The sequence below is a fragment of the Onychostoma macrolepis genome, chromosome 15 (genome assembly GCF_012432095.1).
Source record: "Onychostoma macrolepis isolate SWU-2019 chromosome 15, ASM1243209v1, whole genome shotgun sequence".
NCBI classification, from domain to species: Eukaryota; Metazoa; Chordata; class Actinopteri; order Cypriniformes; family Cyprinidae; genus Onychostoma; species Onychostoma macrolepis.
The window spans coordinates 24,095,235-24,117,993 of record NC_081169.1 but is presented as its reverse complement, the minus strand read 5'-3'; the positions used below and the strand labels follow the sequence as shown (position 1 = coordinate 24,117,993).

Here is a 22,759-nt window from a genome sequence, read left to right as displayed (position 1 = left end):
AGAAACACCAAAAAAGCACTGTGCACTCTTTATTCCAAATTTCCAAAAGGTGCTTTTGCTTTTTTAAAAATAGAGGTTCGAAAAATGTTTTTTTTTTTTTTTTGCTGTGATTTTATAAAAGAACCATGGTACCTCAAAGAATCTTTCAGTGAACACTTCTTAAAATAACCTTTTTTCCATGTCTGAAGAACACTTTAAGAGTGAATCCCATTTCTCTGTCTTACCCCTTCCCCTACGTCTTACCCCTAGCCCTTGTCCCTCGAAACCGAGTGGTAAGCGCTAGGGGTGAAAACATACCCCTATGAAATGAGACACCACTTGGTTACGGTTACGTCATCATACACCGTCGCTAGCTGGCTGCTACGTCATCAGAGCCGACAAGTGTTGATCACGAACTTTGGATCGTTTTACAAACTTGTTAAAACTGTAGACATGCATGGAGTCCATTCAAGGCTAGTCTGCGGGACTGTTGTGCAAATCAGCAATGTAACGTTAGCGTCGCAAACTAGCGATTTTTTAAAAACGTTTCAATTAAGAACATGGTTGCAAATATATATGTACAGGACTGTCTAGAGCACAAAACAAGACTGTCGTAATTTTTAAATAAATTATTTAAGCCGAAAATACTTGATTGTTGCCGGTTGCGCAGTGTGTTCTGGGTACCCCTCGGTTTCAAGTAAGCTCGCGAAAATGCTTGGTTTTAAGGGGTATCTACCCCTTCCCCTTAGCCCTACCCCTCGATCAAAACGAGAATTGGGATAGCCCTTACTCTCACGTGAACGCACAAAACTAAGGGGGAGGGGTAAGGGGAAGGGGTAAGACAGAGAAATGGGATTCACCCTAAGAATCTAAAGAACCCTTTTCAACTGGAATGAACTTTTTGTGGAATGGAAAGGTTCCATGAATGTTAAAGGTGCTTCTTGGAACCATCAATGCCAATAAAGAACCTTATTTTTTGTTAGGAATATTTTAATAATCTAAAGAACCAGTTTTTTTTTTTCACTATAAAGGACCTTTGGATCCATGGAGTGTAAGAACCTTTTTGGGTTCCCCAAAGAACCTTAAATAAATAGTTTAAAGCACATTTTAATAATCCAAAGAACCTTTTTTCCTCCATAAAACATTTTAATCATCTGAAGAACCTTTTTCCTCCATAAAGAATCTTTTGTGTAATGGAGAGGTCCCATGGAAGGTAAATAATAATAAAAAAAATGCATGCACACTATTTTGGGTTCCATTTTTTGGAACCATTTTTCTTAGTTTGAAGAACATTTTAATAATCTGATGAAGCTTGTTCCACCAAAAATAACTTTTTTTTTTGCAATGGAAAGATTCCGTGGGTGGTAAAGCTTCTTCATCAAATTGGAACCATAGATGCCTGCTTTTAGATCCTTAATTTTTAAGTGTATATTCAGGGATGGGGAGTAACGAAATACATGTAACTGTTACATATTTAAAATACAAAATATGAGTAACTGTATTTCATTATAATTACATTTTAAATAGGTGGCAATCAAATTACAGTTACATCCGAAAAGTATTTTAGATTTCCAAAGTGATTACTTTGAATTTTAATGTAATTTCTTAATTTCATATTTATGTAAACAGTTTGGGGATTTTAACCAATAAGGCAACTGATTCTTTAAAAAAAAACTGCGTGCAGCAGCCTGTTCATTAGCAACTCGTAGTGAGTGCATATGCTCATCACGACACATAAATAGACGACACAACAGAAAGCCATTTACGTAATGCACTTCTCTCGTGGAAATACAAAGACTATTATATAAATCTGAAAAAGGTAACGTACCATCTCAGTGCAGTGCAATGCCTACCTGCAACAAAACCTCTATCAACATCGGAGGATACAACGTCTAATCTGAAAAAGTATCTTGAGGGAAGTTGTTCTTGATCTTTGAAAAAATTAATGGGGAATGCGAGTTCATGATTCGATTCGTGCACAGATGATTCTTTTGAGTCAATCTTTTAAATGAATCATTTCTTTTGTTTAACGGAACCAGTGTGAATGGTTCATATTAAACTGGATAGATCTGGGGAATGTTTCCCAAAAGCATCGTTAGCGAACTGTGGTTGTTAAATTACATTGAACTATAACGACATTACTTGCGACCGTAGTTGCTTTGGGAAACAAACTCAGCAATCGCTTCTCCATAGAGAGGATTATAAAGTAATCACTTAAAGTTTGGTCCATTCATTAAACAAATCTATTGTATATCTTGGAGAACTGTGCCAGTTGTTTTTGCTACTTTTATGATATGTTTGGATTCGTTTTGAAGCTTGGAATGCAGCATGAAACAGCACGGAATCCCGTTCATTGTATTCAAATTGAATTTATATTGATGGGTAGATTTAAATGACATAACATTTTTGTTGTTGTTGTTGTTGTTCATAGAAATGCTGTGGAAAACTGATGTTGTTAAAAATGCAAAGAGAAAACATAAAAACAAGACATTAAGTTAATATGTTCCTTTGTGTTATATAGCTTAAGTATTTCAAAGTATTCTAAAGTATTTAGATGAAGTTACTAAACCTGAGTAATCTAACGAAATACATTACTGATTACTTTTTAAAGCATGTATTTTGTAATCTGTAGTGAAATACATTTTAAAAGTAACCTTTCCAGCCCTGTGTATATTCTGAGTCTTTTGAAACCATATGATTGCTTTGCATGAGAAAATGATTGAAATATTGTGAAAAATCGCAGTATAGTAAAAGTCACTGGGGTCTGGTGTTTTTTGCACTCCATTTTACGTTCATTATGTTCTTTTACGACAAAAGAAAGCCATACAGGTGTTTATTGAGGTGAGTAAATGATGACAGAATTGTTGGATGAACTATCCCGTTAAGTTGTTGTTCACTGATGGTGGTGAAAAATTAACACACTGTTCCTTTAAATCTCCAACCACTATTGAATGCCACATTCTTTTAATTAGGTGGGATCTCCCACACAGAGTTTCCACAATTGCATTCCTGATGTTACACAACGGGGTCATCGGAGAGTCATCGTCAGTGTTATGTCCCGTTAAATCATGTTTATGACAGGTACAAGCTGACTCCATTCGAAAGAATGATCAGCAGATGGGTGTCACACAAATCATAATGCCACAGCCCAAGTGGTGAGGAAATAGGCGTCTTTTTGTAGCCTAGTCATCATTCTTCTGGGTGGATATTAGCCGTAGGTGTATTGACAGCTGAGAAAACAGCAAGGGGATTTGAGATCTCTTCATACCTTCATTTTCCCTGCTCTCCTTCTCGCTGAGGAGAGATTTAATTCTCTGTAATTACTTTATTGACTCATTTGCAGAGCTGAATTGGCTCCAATCTGTCGTCAATAAAACATACACAGGGATGAGGAACAGCACAGCAATGCTTAAGTACAACATCATAGTGGGAGGCAAATTTCCCTTCAATGGGGAGAGTGTCATGGCAAGCCTGGTAATTCAGCATCCATATGTGACAATCTTATGGAAAGCATAACATAATTTATGTTACCCAAAATTATGCTGGAATTACTCTATTGAGCAACTATTAAGCTAAATGACTAAACAGTTGCAAAAGCCTGCTGATTCTCTCTCCTCCTGCAATCCTTTTTATTTATTTGCTAATGTTATTTTTTACTCACATTTGACTCTTCAATATGAATTTTGACAATGGTTATAAAAGGAAAAACCCACTTAAACAAAAAGTTTAAGTGTAAAAATAATTTACATAGTTTAGTTTAATTAACTAAATTTAGTTTAATATTTAATTAAATATTTCACTATAAAAAATGCATAGACTTATGAACCGTTAAAATGTTAACCACATTGTGTGCCAGAATTGCATGAGCACCACAGCTCAAGAGCACACTTGATAACCACCAGGCCACACAAAGTTTTTAAAAGATGGAAGCTTGAAGGACATTTAATTATCTTTGCCATTTCAAACATTCAGAGGAAAAAAAAAAATCTCTTACCACAGTTGTTGACCTTCGGCACAATGGCAGAGAATAATTAAAGAAGAGAAATGTCTGAGCTCTGTTTGGATACCACTTGGATAATGAGAGTTGTTAACTCGATCTGAGTTATTCCTGGCGCTGAAATCTTGAGACTTGAATTGCTCTGGTAATGCAACCAAGTATTGTGTGCATACTTTTAAATGACTTGAATTGTGGTGACATGGTGACATCATCATACAGGTAAATATAGCCTATTGAAAATAGATATCGGAAAAAAATATGTCTTATTAGCTGGTAAGTAGCTTATACGTCATAGTTGTTTTGACTTATTGTTGTTTTAAAGCTGATTTACAGCAGAATTGATCAGTTTGCATCAATTGAATTATTATTTTCCTGTTTATCCCTGCTGCTTTGAGACCATCTGTGTTGCGTAAAGTGCTATATAACAGTGACTTGACTTGTTGAAATTTATTATTTTCCAATTAAGTCACAAATGTTTGGCAGAGATGAAACAAAGATTACTTATTTATTGTCAAAAATGGTTGAAAATGTTACTTCTAGGCAAATAGAAATAGGCAAACTGTTTTAGAGATTGGCAACATAAACAGTTTTTTTTTTAACTTAGTCATTGCAAAACAAATGTAATACTTATATGCAAACTATGTTGATTCATGTTTTATTACGGGTGCTTTCACTTTTAATTTCGAGGTTCACTTGTTGTCACTTCAATCTTCCACTGCATATAGTATTAGCTTGACCTGGTTTCTTTTATGTACGGATATGACATTATAATGGAATTCTATATTACTGTTAATTCTTTTTATTTGCCATGAAAACGTTAACGCAAATGACAAAAGTATTCAGTTTCCCGGGAAATCCATCCCTGCAAATATAAAATATAAATAATTATTATTATTGGCTCTCCACTGTGGTTTAGAATTAGGCAAAAACCTTGTTTGGAAGATGGTTTTATGATGTACTGGCTCATTCTTTAAATGCAAAACATAGTGTTGTTACGTGTTTTAGCTTAAAGAATTTAAAAACGTGCATGGACTTGATTCAGTGAGTCATTTTTTGTCTGAATCAATAGATTCACTAGAGTGAATAAAATTTTCCAGTGTTATGAATGAGTGAAAGAAACCATTAGATGAACTGATACACTGAAAATAATTAGTCCTTTCATTGCTACAAATAGGATCAAACCAGTTTGTTAATATGATCAGAATTTCCAGCATACATATGAGAGAGAGGATCAGTTCACTGGAATAAAAAATGGCATCTACTTTGTCAATGTGACATTAAAAAGCAATATATCCATTGTTGCATTTGCATTAAAAGGAAAAACCCTAGTCTGTCTAATAAAAAAGGGTGCTGTAAAGTTAGTAGCACTTCTACTTTTAGCTAGTTAGTCCCAGCAAATATGTCTACAGCCTTCAGCAACTTCATACACTTGTGTTGGTAATGAAAGATTTCTCCGTCCTAACCTTGACTCGCATCAACCCTCCCGTTTACTTTTGTTGTCTTTCTCTTTTTGTAGGTGTGTGTGGGCAGCAGGCGTTCAAGACAGAGCCACGTAATGTGACGGTCAGGGCGGGGGCCACAGCTCTGCTGAAGTGTGAAGTGCTGAGGGCCTCAGGGGCCGTGCAGTGGGTTAAAGATGGGCTGCTCCTGGGACCTCAGAGATCGCTGCCTGGCTACCCACGCTACAGCATGACAGGAGACCAGCGGAAAGGTGAGAACTCGGAGGGATGGAAAGAATGACATGCGGTGATTAAAAACAAACGTCTACGAGTTGCTGAGATGTTTGCTGACATGTTGTTAGATGTGCGTGAGCAAGCAACTGTCCCCAAAGACCACGAGAATGTGAAACTCTTCTCCAAACAGATTTGAGTGGAAAATGTTACAGTAAACTTCATAAACTTGGCTGAATCTGAAAAAGTAAAGCATTCATTCATTCATTCATTCAGACATGTATTTTATTTAGTTAGTTATTAGTTACAATATTCCATTAATCATTGAAAAATGTTTTACTCACAACCTCAAATGACAAATAAATAAATATATAAATAGTTAGTTAGTTAAAATATTGAATATTGTTACTAGTAAAAAATAAAAATAAATAGTTTGTGATAAATCACAGACACATTTAAATTTATATAATTTTATTTACAATAATTTTATTATTTTTATATTTATGTATTTTGAATAAATTAGATTTTATATATTACAATACCACAGTTTTGGGATAAAATGTGACCTAGAATGTTCTTTACATATTTTGTGAGATTACCATTAATATTTCTTGCGTAGACGCATTGGGGTGTTTGGTATATGATAAATCAGGGTAAAAAACAAAACAAAACACTTTTTTATTTCAGTGTGAAAGATTATTAGCATGAATCATTAGAAAATGTTTTGCTCATAATCTGCAAATGGCTATAGATGCCTCAGTCTCAATTTCTAGTTCAGATGCAGCCTTCCTCATCAAAATGCGCTCAGCTCTCTTAAAAACAGCTTAGCGAGATGCTATCAAAGGGCTTCTAATTTAAGCACCGGAGACAGATTTAAGAAATTAGCTTTTTTTTCTTTCTTTCTTTTTGAGTGAGAGGACTTTAGTACCACCCCCAATTCCCTTCCATATAAATAAATAAATAAATAAAGTTAAAATCAGCTCTGAATTACTCCTATTTTTAATGTCCACTGAGAGTAAATTGAGATTATTGTGTAGTGGGTTGAGGCACTGAATAACCTATGATGCTTGGCCAGCCTGCACTGTGTATATAAAAAAGCCAATTAAAAGACAATGCTAAACAAGTCCTGAGCATCTGCTCCTCTTTGTGGAGGACAAAAGCTGCTATCCTGCATAGTGAGAGAGAGGCCGTTTGTGCCAAACGCAAGTGAAAATGCTTAAAAAATGCTTATGCTATTGAATGCTACCACTTGTGCCGTTGGGCATTGATAGGATGACTGATAAAGAGTGCCATGTAGGGGACGAACGTTATCATAAAAATACATGCAGAAAGCATCTTTAATGTTAACCCTGTCAACCTTAATCTACCGATATGCAGATGCTTATCCACACGAGTTCTCGCAAGCGGCATGACAAGCAGTAGGTGCGCGCACACACTCTGATACCTTGCCAAAGGAAATGAGTGAGAGAACGGACCAGAGTTCCTGTCGGCGTTTTATATTGGTTGTCAGAGGCGTAATTATTGGACTTCTTCAAACACGAGCTTGCAAACACCCCGAACCGCAACACCGCGGCAGCGTGTACCGAGTGCAATTTCAAGAGAGTGGAAAATCATTAATGATTTGAAAGTGGTTTCCTTTCCTTCTATGATCACATAGATCTGAAAATTGCTGCTGGTTGGTGTTAATTATCCTGCCATCCTGGCTGACACCTCCTTTTTTCAGCCTTGGAAGTTGTCATATCAGGATACTATTTTCTGCATGTTAGTTTTCTTCAGAGGGGAGGAGAAAAGGAAAAAAGGGAAAAAGAAAAATGTTCAAAGCTCGAACAGCTTGCATAAACTTCGCCCGAGCAGCCATTAATCCTGGCAGAATGGTAGTTGAACAAACAACCCCTTGGTGGCATGATATTCTGCTAGTAAATAACAAGAATCTTGCACACAAAGGAGCGATGTTGAAGGCCTGCATCAAATAGAATGAAGCATGATCTTCTCTCTGCAGCGTTTGTCGCTAATTGGGACCATTAATTTGAGATTGCATACAAATTTTGCACCGCCATTTGCCAATTGTAATTTCTTTACTCTGATTTGTTTCTTTCTAATTAAAAGTGGATTTCAAGAAGTCCTGGCCTAATGGATAGAGAGTCAGACTTGTAACCCAAAGGTTGGTCTCAGGTCCAGCAGGGATTGTAGGTGGGGGGTGTGAATGTCCAGCACTCTCTCCACCCTTAATAGGCTTGAGACCCTTGAGCAAGGCACCGAACCCCCAACTGCTCCCTGGGCGCCGCATCATAAATGTCTGCCCAATGCTCTGGGTTTGTGTTCACGGTGTGTGTGCGTTTGTTCACTACGCACTGATGTGTGTGTGTGCACTTGGATGGGTTAAATGCAGAGCACAAATTCCGGGTATGGGTCACCATACTTGGCCACATGTCCTTTCCTTTCCTTTTCCTTTAGAAGCATTTGAACATCTTCAAATGTGTGTTAAGGGTGGGAACTCTTCAGATATGCTTTTAAAAACGCAAAACATCAGAGCATATGTTCAAAGAATATTCTGGGTTAAGTAAATTCAGTTTGTTAAAACAAGCAAGATGCATTTCTAGTAATGCACTTAAATTGTAAGTCTATGGCACCAGCATTCTGAGTTTAAAAACAACTAAAGTTTAAAAGTTTGGGGTCCAAAGTTTTATTTGGGGAAATAAATTAATACTTTAATTCAGCAAGGATGCATTATATTGACCAAATGTGACAGTAAAGACTACAAAAAATTTGGTAACACTTCGGTATAGGGATCAATTCTCACTATTAACTAGTTGCTTATTAGCATGCATATTATTTACATATTGGCTGTTTATTAGTACTTTATAAAGCATTTATTCTACATGACCATATTCTACATCCCTAATCCTACCCAATACCTTAATAAGCAACAAATTAGGAGTTTATTGAGGCAAAAGTCGTAGTTAATTGTTTGTTAATATCGAGAATTGGACATTAAAATAAAGAGTGACCAATAATTGAAATAAATTTGAATAGTTTCTATTAATCAAAGAATCCTGAAAAAAAAAGGTATCATGGTCTGCACAAACTTAAGCAGCAGCACAACAGTTTTCAATATTGACAATAATAATAAATGTCTGAGCAGCAAATCAGCATGTTAGAATGATTTCTGAAGGATCATGTGACACTGAAGACTGGAGTAATGATGCTGAAAATTCAGCTTTGCATCACGGAAATAAATTACATTTCAAAATATATTCAAATGGAAAACAGTTATTTTAAATAGTAATAATATTTTACAATATTACTGTTTTTACTGTATTTCTGTTCAAATAAATGATTTGAATGGTAATGTATATTAATATGTTTGTATACATCATTTTTAAAGGTTTAACTACTTTTCTAGGCAGACAAAAATTATTTATAAACATACATTTAGGGAGAAGCTTGTTCATACAATCCTGTCAATAATATATATAAGCTTTTTGTCTTTAGGAGTAATGAGTGGCAATAAATTCTGCAAATTTGTATTAGAAAACTAAATGGGGTCCATTTTAATTCAATTTTTCCAAGTACACTAAATTCCTTATTTCTCCCAACTGAATTGATTTTCTATACTACTCAACAGCATTACAAATGATATCAGCAGAGTTTAAGTTGTCATAACCCTGAATATTCATTCAATACTCTCAAGTCTTTTCCGCTTCATTGTCTGTGTGAACAATAAGATGACATTTCTCTCGGATTCTCTTCTTTCCTCCTCATGATTTGTGCTCTGTCTGCTTTCTCCTGCAGGCCAGTACCATCTTCAAATTCTCAACGTGAGTTTGGAAGACGACGGCCCCTACGAGTGCCAAGTGGGTCGCTCCGTGAGCAGCCGTGACATCGTGTCCCGTACAGCCTGGCTCAATGTGCAGAGTAAGCAATCCCATCTTTTACCGCTGAGCAAGGAGGGTGGGGGGTGCAAATGGGGAAAAGCAGCACGTGGGACAACTTTAGCCATGACAGATCGCTCAACCAAGGCCGTTAATGGCTATGCACGCACTGAAAAGGTGACACACGGTGGCAAACCTAAACCTGTCACCATAGCCACATTCAGGGTAGTAATGAGCCGTGGAGCTTCTCTGCAGTGTGTTGGAGAATCCCTTGTGCTACACTTCAGATAAAGTCCCATTGGTCACAGGTGTATGACAGCGGTGATAGCACGCATTAGTGATGTGGCCAATTAGTTAGCGTGCTTGGCCACAGCGGATAGGGCACTTAGAGCGGGCGACATCTGAGACATACTTGCGCGAACAACGTGAGCTGAAGAGAAATCCTTCTGCTCGTGGGTGATAACTTTTCTTTTAAATTAGTTTCTTTTTTAAACTCCACAGTGAAATATAACACGTCCAGATGGGTTTTGCTTTGTCCTTTGCTGTAGAAACTTCTATAAAGGTAGTCAAGTACTGCTATGGTTTTGAAGAGGAAAATGAAGATTTGGAAACAGCTAAAAAAAAAAGTTATACTTTTGAATCAAGTGCAGGATTTCTTACCATAGTTTCGAGGTCAGTGCAATATATTGGTTTGTGACTTGGCTGCGATTCTCTTTGTATTGTGTGAACCTTTGAGGGCGAATCACCCTAGAGAATAGCCGAAGGAAATTCATAAGACATCAGGGGGAAGGAGTTTGACTTTGTGTCAAATTGATTTCGGGGAAAGATCCTGGTAGTTATTGGTTCAATTCTGTTCTGGTGTTCTTTCCAATCAGACTTCAATTTGAGGATCTTTGGAGCCGTTTCAACATGTCAATTCTTTAAGCACTCGAACTCCGAGGATGTTATTACTCAACCGTTCTTGACTCGTTTTGATTCAGACTTGAGCGGGAGACAGAGTCAGTGAGTTGCTAACTTGAGAACAGTTCTTATTGGATCATTGTGTGAAAGAGTTGATGAATCTAGAATCACTTGGACCTGACAGACTGATTCCCAAATGAATTGTTCAGTTGATTTGAACTGATTAAAAAAGGACTAAGTGAAAAGAATGATTGATAGTGTTACATATGTGTGTGTGTGTGTGTCTGTGTGTCTGTGTGTGTGTGTGTGTGTAAATTTACAATATATTTTCTAAAAATGTACTGTTATTTTTTTATAATTGTGTGTGTATGTACACACATATATATATAATGTGCGTGTGTGAGTGTGTGTATGTACACACACTCACACACACACACATACATTATATATATATATATATATAGATAGATAGATAGATAGATAGATAGATAGATAGATAGATAGATAGATAGATAGATAGATAGAAAGATATAGACAAAAAAAAATGTCATGCCATTTTGGGAGCCTATTTCAAAGCTTTGGTGAATAATAGAAGATATTTAAAATGATTAACAACCCAGATTATACAAAGCTATTGTTTGGCTTCGCAAGTGTTTAAATATAATGCATAAGACATTTTGGCCTGCTTTTATGATGTCATTTTGTCATTTATGGGCATTACAAACATGATCAGTCACTATGAACTGACGCTGTATGGAAAAAAGCTGCATGGAGAAAATCACATTTTGTTTTACCTAGAAAAAACGAGGACGAAAAAATACGGCAATGACAGAATTTTCATTTTTGGGTGAATTTTCCCTTTAAACGTACCTTCAAGGTTTGAGATTCCATCACTTTTCTTAGTTTAGGCATGTATGTATACATTTATTTATAGTTTATTGCTTGTGTAACGTACCTTTTAAGATTAATCTACAGCGTCGCGTGGCAGATGAATGTTACTGTGCATGAGCACTGGTCCACGTAACATCACTGTATCATTCCTTCACTTTCTAGACTTCTCTCAGTCACATATAATCTTCCCTTTTCACACTTTCTCTCTCTTTTCTGTCCAATCTATCCATCTATCGCTTAGTCCCTTTCAGAGTCTCTGTCTTTTGCTTTCCTTCCATCTCTCGTGCCTCCTGTGGTGGGAGCCGACCCATATGTCTAAGGCAGGGGGTCTTAAAAGCCCCTTTTCTTCACCAGTCATCAAGCATTCACTTCCTCTTCTGTCCCAGAGATGTGTGTGTGTGTGTGTGTGTGTGTGCGTGTGTGTGTGTGTTTGTAATGGAGGGCGGTTGCTGTGGTGACTGCCTTTCTTTTGCCTGGGAAGGCAGCAGGTTTTATTGACAGCGATGAAAAAGAGAAAGGACAAGACAGTGAAGATAGTTATGGGTGTAACAGAATCTCAGTTTCACACACTTACACAAACACACACATGCTTTTGCATCAACAGCAGCAGGCCTCGGTCACTCATTTATCACAATCAGAACAGATGAGTTCGTATTGTGTTTGTGTGTTTAATAGGACTGTCAATTTAACACATTAATTTAGTGCGATTTAATTATTTAAAAAAATAACAGTAGTAAAAATTCACAATGTATTTTATATAATTTATTATAATTATTTAATAAAATAATATAATAATAATAATACATTTTAAAAATAATAAAATTCAATTAAAATAATTATTAGTAATATTTATATTTATATTTATTAGATTCGTAATATATCAAATTATTATATTATCAATATTATTATATATATATATATATATATATATATATATATATATATATATAATATATAACATTTCTAAAATACTTTTATAAAATCACACTTTTAAAATAATTTTTTATATTATTTTTCAAAATTATTGTTTTAAAAATTTCATTTTATAAAAGTGTTTTTAGAAATGTTATACATTTATAAATATAAACATTTATAAATAATTATAAATATGTATTTTAAGATATGTTTGCATATTATATATACAATTTTATATATCAGTGTATATATATATATATATATATATATATATATATATATATAATATATAACATTTATAAATACTTTTATAAAATCAAACTTTTAAAATAATTATTTTTATTATTTTTCAAAATTATTGTTTTAAAAATGTGATTTTATAAAAGTGTTTTTAGAAATGTTATACATTTATAAATATAAATATTTATAAATAATTATAAATATGTATTTTAAGATATGTTTGCATATTATATATACAATTTTATATATCATTGTATATATATATATATATATATATATATATATGTGTGTGTGTGTGTGTGTGTGTGTGTGTGAAAATGTATCTTAAATTGCATATTTATAATTATTTAAGAAATGCAGTAAAAACATGCTCAATTAATCCTGCCTCCATTCTTAATTTCCCAATATTATATATATATATATATAGAATATATTTGAAATATATATTTTATATAAATATTTAAAATGCAGTAAAAATTTGCTCAATTAATCCTGCCTCCCATACTTAATTTCCCAAATACATTTTCCCCTACCATCTGAGAGATTCAAGTGTAATATTGCAAGTGATGCAGAAAATCATTCTATATAAAATTTTCAAAAATGCAATAAAAAAAACTTAAATTTCCTAATATGCATTTTTCTTATCATCTTAGTGATTCAAGTCACTGCAAGTTTTATAGAGATAAAACAAACAATGTATTGACTATTCAAAGACACTTTAATTTAATGTCCATTTGATGTTTAACACGTTAACCGCAATAATACTAGGCTGATGTCTTTGAAATACCTTCATTTAGGGGCCTTTCTTAGCAAGATTGGATACATGTAATTGATAGGCATATCATTGAATTAGTTTGATTACAGGGTTTTTATTGAGCCTTGAAAAATGCATGGCATTTCAATCCCTTTTACTTATTGTTTAGTGTTGCCATGTCTAAGTGAAATATTAAAGGCTAATTTTTGTTTGTATGATGTTTTGAAATGGACGTTTGCAAATGCGAGTGCTGAAGGCAGCAGTATTTTCCCATCCATTACCTCACCATTGCACCCGTTCAGGGCTGGATTTTTGCTGTGTCTGCTTCTAATCTACCTCAGTAAATCCAATCCAAATGGCATAATGTCTTTACAGAGGGGAGTGGTGAGGCGGGGGGAAAAAAGGGAGAAAGACAGAGCGAGAGACTAAAAGATGAGGCAGGGTCTTAATTGGATTCTCTCTGTCCATGTGATATGTTTTATAATGGCCTAATTCAAGATGAATCACCCTTGGCTTGCTAGAAGCCAAGCGCGTGGCCACAGCATCAATAGCTATCTCCACAGGCTCTGCCGTGAAGCTTTCTCAACATTTCTGTGTGTGTTTTTCTTCTTTCTCGCACACAGACCGAAGATAACCACGGCTGTCACTTCAAGTGGCACCTTATAATCTTGAACAATACTGCGGCCGTGTCCTTTTTCTCCTTTGATCCCGACTAGCTGCTCTAGCAAACCATTGTTAGCATTTCACGAATACAAACAGGTTCAGATCTGGTTCCAAAGCTTAACTTTTAATTGTTTCATATAGTTAATTATAGAAACCTGTTTCTGTCTCAGAGTTAAAAATACCACTTTATATCTCACAATTGTGACTTTTTGTATCACTGTTGCAGCTTCATTTTTTGTAATTGGATCCTTACATATCACAGTCTGACACTTTCATAGCTAACGGTTTTATTTTATTTTACTCTGAGGTGCAAATTGGTTTCCATAGTCAAACCTTTAAATGAATGCGAGGCATGTGTTGGTGCACTTGTTTTGTGCAATTGTATTTAACATTATAAATGAATGAAAAAAAAAAAAAAGCCTTGTTCATTCATTATGAACATTATTGTCTAAAGTTTTGAGCAAATAAAAACTGCTTTTCTGATTTACAGTTATAAAATATTTTAATTATTTACATTTTTATGCCAAGTTTATTCCGTAAAGTGGTGTTGAGTGGTTTCTTAAAACACTTTTTTATTTTTGTATAAGAATCGGTTTGCCTTTTTTGTAACATTTCATGATCTGTTGAAAATATTTCTACATTTAATTTGAGGATTGTGTTTTGTTTGAGTTTTTATGTGGAAAAATAGACACTTGTTCTGAACATATCTGCACTTTTCTGAGGAATTTGCAAATGTGTGGAGTAAAGACTGATATGTTAGATTACATTTCAAATGATTTATTTTATATGTTTTGTTGAATGGGCATATTGGTGACGAATATGCTTTAAGCAGCCAATCAGTTTCTTAAATCAGAAACTCATGCAGCAGTGATAATGATACAGAACAATATTATCAAATTGCTTCCATCTAATAAGAAAAGCTTCTGAATCAACATGTCTTTCTTTGTCTGAGTTTAAGTTACAACAGCGAAATGATCCAAGTTTCTAACTAGCTAAACAAACCAGTCTGATGTTGGTCGGTTGTTTGGATGGATGGACAGACAGATAGACGGATGGATAGATTGAAAGGAAAGATGCCTATTTTACAGTAAGTAGGTTTTATTTCTGAACCTTTGGATATGACATGCAATGTCCAGTTATATGGTGGCATGCTGATCTCTTGGCCAACTGGAATCTCTTTCCTGATGAGAGTCACTGCTGAGTCGCAATGATCTGGGTTTTGTTCAGGCATCTCTTTGCCGCCCACGTTCAGTGTCTTGAGTCATGAATTGTGCCACATATACATGATTGTCACTCACATTAAGTAAACTGCACGTCCTAGCACTGCTGCCTGGAGGTGTTTTCAGTTCTCTGCATAGCCTCAAACTAAAATTTAATGCAAAACTGTATCCAACATGGCTTTCTCCAAAAAATGATGAAGCTTTAAAGAGTCTCAACATTTGGCTGATTACAGCTTCTGTGGCTCCAGAGAGATCAGTCATGTGACACTCACAGATCAGATGATTGGCTCAAAAAAAAAGTTTCTGAATCTTAACTAATATATATAGTTAAAATGAGTATTTAATATTTTAATATTTTAGATGTGAATATATGTAATATTTCAATATTCAAATACATAAATAGCTAAAGTTAGTCATTTAGCAAAATTGTAAATAGACCTAATAATATAATATAATATAATATAATATAATATAATATAATATAATATAATATAATATAATATAATATAATATAATATAATATAATATAATATAATAATAAATACACGCATACATACATGCACATGACTTAATAGCTAAAGTTAGCCATTTAATGTTTTAGTGTTAAATAGACCTAATAATATGTATTATTATTATTATTATTGTTGTTGTTGTTATATTTTGATGTATAATTAAATAAATAAACATGACTTAATAGCTAAAGTTATTTAGAGTTTGTTGTGAATAGATAGAATAGAATAGAATAGAATAGAATAGAATAGAATTGATTTTATTTATAAATATTGTGCATGTATTTTATTTAGATCACATTAGTGAGATAGAAAGTCAGGTTTGTTTGTTTTTTTTTTGGTTTTGGTTTTGGGTTTTTTTCTGTTTTTTTACCCCTAGTGTGTCTTGAGATCAAATATAATTTGTTGTGTTACCTTGACCTAGCATTGAATGTGAACAGCAGGAATTCTGGCATTTTGCTCTGGGAAAAGCTATAGAGAGTGTGAGAACACTAGAGTCAGCTTGGTCTGTGTGTCGTGTAGGGAAGTGGACTCGCGTCTCTAGATTATGGTTGGTAACTGGTTTGGACACTGTTTTGTTTATCAGTTGACAATCTGATCTACGTAAATCAGCTGTTGTTTGGTTGAGTGTTAAAAAAGTGTTTATTGTTATATGAGGTGGGCTAAAAATGAAGAATATAAGAGCAGGAAAGACAGAGAGGGAGAAATTGCTGTTATCTCTCTTGCCTCAAATGCACCTGCTGCACTCTTCAGACAGGAACGAGATGGGAGGAGATGAGAGGAGAAGTGCGGAGCGAAGGAAGAGGTGGAAAGATCAGTGGTATGAAGACGAGAAGATGAGATGAAATGAGAGAGGGAATGAAAGAGAGAGAGCAGAGGAGGAGAAATGGGACTGCTTCAATGGCTCTTAGCTTCAAAGCTCACACCTGAGCCCAGTGTAACCGAGTGTGTTTGTGGATGAGTGTATTCAAGCCTTTTGAGGCATGTCTGGTCAAAGCTTGTTAACAGACTGTGTTTGCTCATGTGGTCTAACAAGGCTCTGATGTGTGTGTGTGTGGGGGTTGTGCAGATACACGTGACCATATGAAAAGATAGTCTTCATTTTGAAGCAGTTCAGTTTAGATGAATGACTCTCCATCTGCCTCAACATACCTTGCCATGTAAGAGTTCATCTCTATTCAGATATTTATTTGACTCAAAGTGAACCTGACATCAGCTGACCCTATTTACTTTCTGGTCTTATTGTGAACAACGATGTGTATCTATCTATCTATCTATCTATCTATCTATCTATCTATCTATCTATCTATCTATCTATCTATCTATCTATCTATCTATCTATCTATCTATCTATCTATCTATCTATCTATCTATCTATCTATCTATCTATCTATCTATCTATCTATCTATCTATCTATCTATCTATCTATCTATCTATCTATCTGTCTATCTATCTGTCTGTCTATCTGTCTGTCTGTCTGTCTGTCTGTCTGTCTGTCTGTCTATCTATCGGTCTATCTGTCTATCGGTCTATCTGTCTATCGGTGTGTCTATCTATCTATCTATCGTCTGTCTGTCTGTCTATCTGTCTGTCAGCATTTACATTCGTTTTGGGTTAAAGTTGGTTAAAATTACAGTCATATGAATTTCATTTTAATTCTACTTCAGTTTTGCACTTTTGTTTGAATTGCAATTCTGCATAATGTTTGCTTCCTTAATTCAATCCAAATTCAAGGGTTTGGCTGGTCATGTGATCTCGCCATGTCTGCCACTTTGACTAAATTGGCACTCACTCACTCACTCACTCACTCAAAACTGTTCAGTCCATTCACATTTGAATCATCTATTTTCTGTGTCCACTTTTCTTTTCTTCACACTCGCCATGTTTTTGCTGTCACATAGTATCTACCCTGAACATGGCAAAGCATTGCAAATCATTTGAACTTTGTGTCAGTACGTCATAAATTTTGTCGCGCCGCGCTGCGCCGCATCCAGTGTAGACAGCACTGATTATAATAAGTTATATTGTATTTTGTTGCGTCGCGCCGCTCGCGTCCGGTGTAGACACGCTTTCTGATGCTGCGGGCCGCCTATTGAGAAACCCTGCTGTACACAATTTAACCATATTTTTCTGAAGCATTCTTCATTCCGTTATGTGTGAAACTTTTTAATGAGGGAACAATTACTGAGTGCACCTTTAAGTAAACATCACTGTTGTTGCAGATTCATCTCGATAACCAAACTGCGTCAACATTCATTTACACATGTAATGTGTAAATGAATGTGACTGATCTAGAAGTCCATGTGGGAGGGAGCTGTTTTTGTTTATTTCTCCAGGAAATGTGTCTTTGTGCACGAAAAGCGGCTGTGATAAAATGATTGCCTTTTGACTATCTTTTCATTCACTTGGCTTTTGCATGTGCGTATCGGTTTGGAGGAAAACATTTGCATGTTTATATGTTTATTGATGAGTATGTGAGAGAGGAACCGAGAGGGTTTGTTCATCTGTCTGCGCTAATGAGCCTCTTATCTTCCTTATCTGTCCATCCATCTGCATTTGTCTAATGAATCAAATTTCACAGCTCGATGTTTCCTGCCTGAGCGCTCGTGTGTGTTCATATCTCTGTTCTTGTGCATGCGAACATGTACTTGTGCATGTCTGGGTTTTTATTTGCTCTGTGCATGTGAGCATGCATTTGTCTCGGGAGGAGAGGTCGCAGGAAGTACGGTGGGTGACTCAGGTGGGCTTTTCTGAGGTCATAATCTTTGCCTGACTAACCATTGACTGTCATGCTCTGGCTCCCAATGCTGCCAGTAACACAGACATAATCCCCCCCCCCTCACACACACACACACACACACATCCTTTCCTTCTCTCATCATCCCTTCTCTCCGGTCACAAAGAGCAGGCTGCTAAACACACACACACACACCTGCTTTCTACCGTAGCTCGACTGCAGCAGAAAGGAAAAGAGGAAGAATGAGGTAACTGGATGGTGTTCAAATGACCAGGGGCCTAGAGACCCCTCGTTCCAGTCATCGGACCCCTTGTTGTTTCTGAAAACAGGCTGAGAGGCCTTGTAATTTAAATTTGTTGTTACAGCAGTTGTCCATGACATCAGACTCGAGATGGATGAGTTAAATTATATTAAAGTTGACAGTAATAACTACTCAGTTTTTATATTTTCTTAAAGTCACTATGAAATCAAAATTGACCATTTTTTAATGGAATATTGCAGTCTATTGTAAATAAATTGTGCACCATGTGCATCATAATCTGTGTGCTTTTTTTTTTTATCACATGCCTTCGTAATCTTTAATCAGAAACATTAACATCCCCTCGCCTGTGCAAAGACATTTCTTCACTGGTGACGTGTAGGACAGTAATCCCTCCTTCAAGCTGTCACTCACATTAGATTGCAGCAACTAACAAACGATCCAATGATCTATTCAATTCCCAATGGAGAAAAATCAAGTCCCATTCGATGGTGTTGCCTGCTGGTACAAAACAGTTGTGAGAGTCTTCTGGATGGTTGCTAGGGCATTGCTAGGGTGATCTGAATGTTACCTACTGGAAGAGGTTAATATTAATTAAAATATGCCATGAATGCATAGTTCTGTGTGTGTGTGCGTAGGTTTCAGTTAGTTTATTATTTTATTTTTTATTTTTTATTTTTATACAAATAATTGCACTCATTAGAATGTCATCAGACAGTCAGCTGATATACACACACATAAACATTTTAATTTTATTTAATATTAACCTCTTCAAATATGGTCAAAATCTTATATCACAATATGAGTGATTTTATTTCATGATAAAGATATATATCACAAAATAATTACGGTATAGTTATTTTTGCTTTGAATAAGGTTATGATATCAACATTTTTGATAACATTAATATATTATAATTCTCATAACCGATGTTGATTTTACAAAAAATAAAACTAGCCCAACTAACATACATTTTTAAAAAGAATACAATTTTGAATAATTGTGAAGTAATTGCATCTTAGAATGTTGTCAGGCAATCAGCATCAAATGATTCGCCATACACGATCCGGTTGGAGCACGCAACGCAATGGTTCAACAGATTCGGAGTGTCAAAAAGCTCCGTTGATACTGTGTTCTTTGCTCGTTTTCTCTATATAATTTATTCGTTGTTTGAATAACCGTGGAAATTAAATCATTACAATTAAAAGGCCTAACTTTCAGTGTTATTATTAAAATGCGATCACGTTAAATACAGTTTCCGTTGCATTAAAAACATTTCATGACATAACACCAGAAAAACATTTTCAAAAGCACCCCCTCTGCTATTTTCACAAATTGCACCCTGTGTGTGTGTGTGTGTGTGTGTGTGTGTGTATGTATATGTATATGTATATATATATATACAGTGGGGCAAAAAAGTATTTAGTCAGCCACCAATTGTGCAAGTTCTCCCACTTAAAAAGATGAGAGAGGCCTGTAATTTTCATCATAGGTATACTTCAACTATGAGAGAAAAAATGAGAAAAAAAAATCCAGAAAATCACTGTAGGATTTTTAAAGAATTAATTGGTAAATTCCTCGGTAAATTAAGCATTTGGTCACCTACAAACAAGCAAGATTTCTGGCTCTCACAGACCTGTAACTTCTTCTTTAAGAGGCTCCTCTGTCCTCCACTCGTTACCTGTATTAATGGCATCTGTTTGAACTCGTTATCAGTATAAAAGACACCTGTCCACAACCTCAAACAGTCCAACTCCAAACTCCACCATGGCCAAGACCAAAGAGCTGTCAAAGGACACCAGAAACAAAATTGTAGACCTGCACCAGGCTGGGAAGACTGAATCTGCAATAGGTAAGCAGCTTGGTGTGAAGAAATCAACTGTGGGAGCAAATATTAGAAAATGGAAGACATACAAGACCACTGATAATCTCCCTCGATCTGGGGCTCCTCGCAAGATCTCACCCCGTGGGGTCAAAATGATCACAAGAACTGTGAGCAAAAATCCCAGAACCACATGGGGGGACCTAGTGAATGACCTGCAGAGAGCTGGGACCAAAGTAACAAAGGCTACCATCAGTAACACACTGCGCCGCCAGGGACTCAAATCCTGCAGTGCCAGACGTGTCCCCCTGCTTAAGCCAGTACATGTCCAGCCCGTCTGAAGTTTGCTAGAGAGCATTTGGTTGATCCAGAAGAGGATTGGGAGAATGTCATATGGTCACATGTAAAAACTCAACTTGTCGTGTTTGGAGGAGAAAGAATGCTGAGTTGCATCCAAAGAACACCATACCTACTGTGAAGCATGGGGGTGGAAACATCATGGTTTGGGGCTGTTTTTCTGCAAAGGGACCAGGACGACTGATCCGTGTAAACGAAAGAATGAATGGGGCCATGTATCGTGAGATTTTGAGTGAAAACCTCCTTCCATCAGCAAGGGCATTGAAGATGAAACGTGGCTGGGTCTTTCAGCATGACAATGATCCCAAACACACCGCCCAGGCAACGAAGGAGTGGCTTCGTAAGAAGCATTTCAAGGTCCTGGAGTGGACATCCCCAGCGACATCCCCAAAACATTACTGCTCTAGGAGATCTGCATGGAGGAATGGGCCAAAATACCAGCAACAGTGTGTGAAAACCTTGTGAAGATTTACAGAAAACGTTTGACCTCTGTCATTGCCAACAAAGGGTATATAACAAAATATTGAGATGAAATTTTGTTATTGACCAAATACTTATTTTCCACCATAATTTGCAAATAAATTCTTTAAAAATCCTAAAATGTGATTTTCATTTTGTCTCTCATAGTTGAGGTATACCTATGATGAAAATTACAGGCCTCTCTCATCTTTTTAAGTGGGAGAACTTGCACAATTGGTGGCTGACTAAATACTTTTTTGCCCCACTGTATATATATATAGAGAGAGAGAGAGAGAGAGTTCATTTGCAAAAACAGATAACTCCGTTTTTAACAATTTTCAAAAATCAAGTTTTTTAATTGTGCATTCCAGTTGATCTCAATCAAACTGTAATTGGGTTAAACAACTGGTAAGTAAAAAACTAAGAAGAAACAGTTATTTCATAGATGAGAAAAAAACATCCAATTTGAAATGCAACACGGGGAATTCTGGGAACGTCAATTTACGTTTTTTTTCCCCTGTAAATTTTACATTCTTTTTCACTTCCAAAAACTGTATTTCACCATAAAATTGCCTGAAATGTCTATTACAGTTTTTCACTGTATATATTAGGGGGACTTACTGTTAACCATTTAACAGGTTTTTACTGTAGCATTTTTACAGTTTTTTACCTTTCAAATCACAAATCAATTTTTTACAGTGAAATCTGTTTATAATCACTTTTCACTGTCCTATTAGTCGGTATAGTCTCTTATGTGACTGAGAAGGGCAATTATTTTAGCAGCAGTAGTTTAGGTCAAGAAACAGTAGATCTATTAGATTGTAAATATGACATCACTGTGATGAAACGCCTTTGTTTTTACAGCCTACCTTGGCATTGCTGTTGTTTTTTTACTGTTGTTGTTGTGGGAAGCACCTTTTGGCTTTTTTAGCTTTGCTATATATCGAGCACTGAGCCAAAAGTTGAGTGAGCAAGAATGAGGGATGAAGTGAAAGACACGCATAGAGAGGAGAGAGAGAGTCACTCTACCTGCTTGCCTGCTCTGTGAGCACACCATCAGTCTTTACTGGGAAATCTATGTGCCTGAACAATGTCTTCTCTAGCACAACAAGTGATGAGCCTGGCTTCATCTGCAGAGAATGAGAGAGAGCGAGGGGGCGATGGCGTGAGGCTGAGAAAGAGAGACAGCGAGAGGAAATTGTGAGCAGTTAAAAAGAGAGGGAGAGCAGAGGAGAAGAGAAAACAAATGCATCTCATTATCTAAGCGGGCTGCTCTGCAGTGCTCTCCTCAGCCATCAGTGTCCACACAGCTCCAATTGCTTCCTTTAAATCAGTTTGAAGCCCAAGCCTTGCCCCATCTGTCTCGGTGTGAAGCCCCTCGCTCCTCACCGCCGAGCTGCACACAGCAATAACGCCCCCTAGTGCCTACAAACTCCAGGGAGCAACTGGCAACCTGAACAACATCACTGAGGCTCATTACCATGTGTCTATCCTCACTAGGTATTACTTCGGTT

At 36.0% G+C, this 22,759-nt stretch overlaps 1 protein-coding gene across 1 annotated transcript in view; it reads left to right on the top strand.

The window, feature by feature from the left end:
• Positions 1–22,759, top strand: part of nphs1 (NPHS1 adhesion molecule, nephrin) — a 112,996-nt gene that overhangs the window by 34,717 nt on the left and 55,520 nt on the right. The window contains exons 8-9 of the mRNA XM_058744640.1: positions 5,493–5,687; positions 9,439–9,561. Of these exons, the coding sequence (XP_058600623.1) occupies positions 5,493–5,687; positions 9,439–9,561 (318 nt within the window). The remainder of the gene's footprint in view (positions 1–5,492; positions 5,688–9,438; positions 9,562–22,759) is intronic.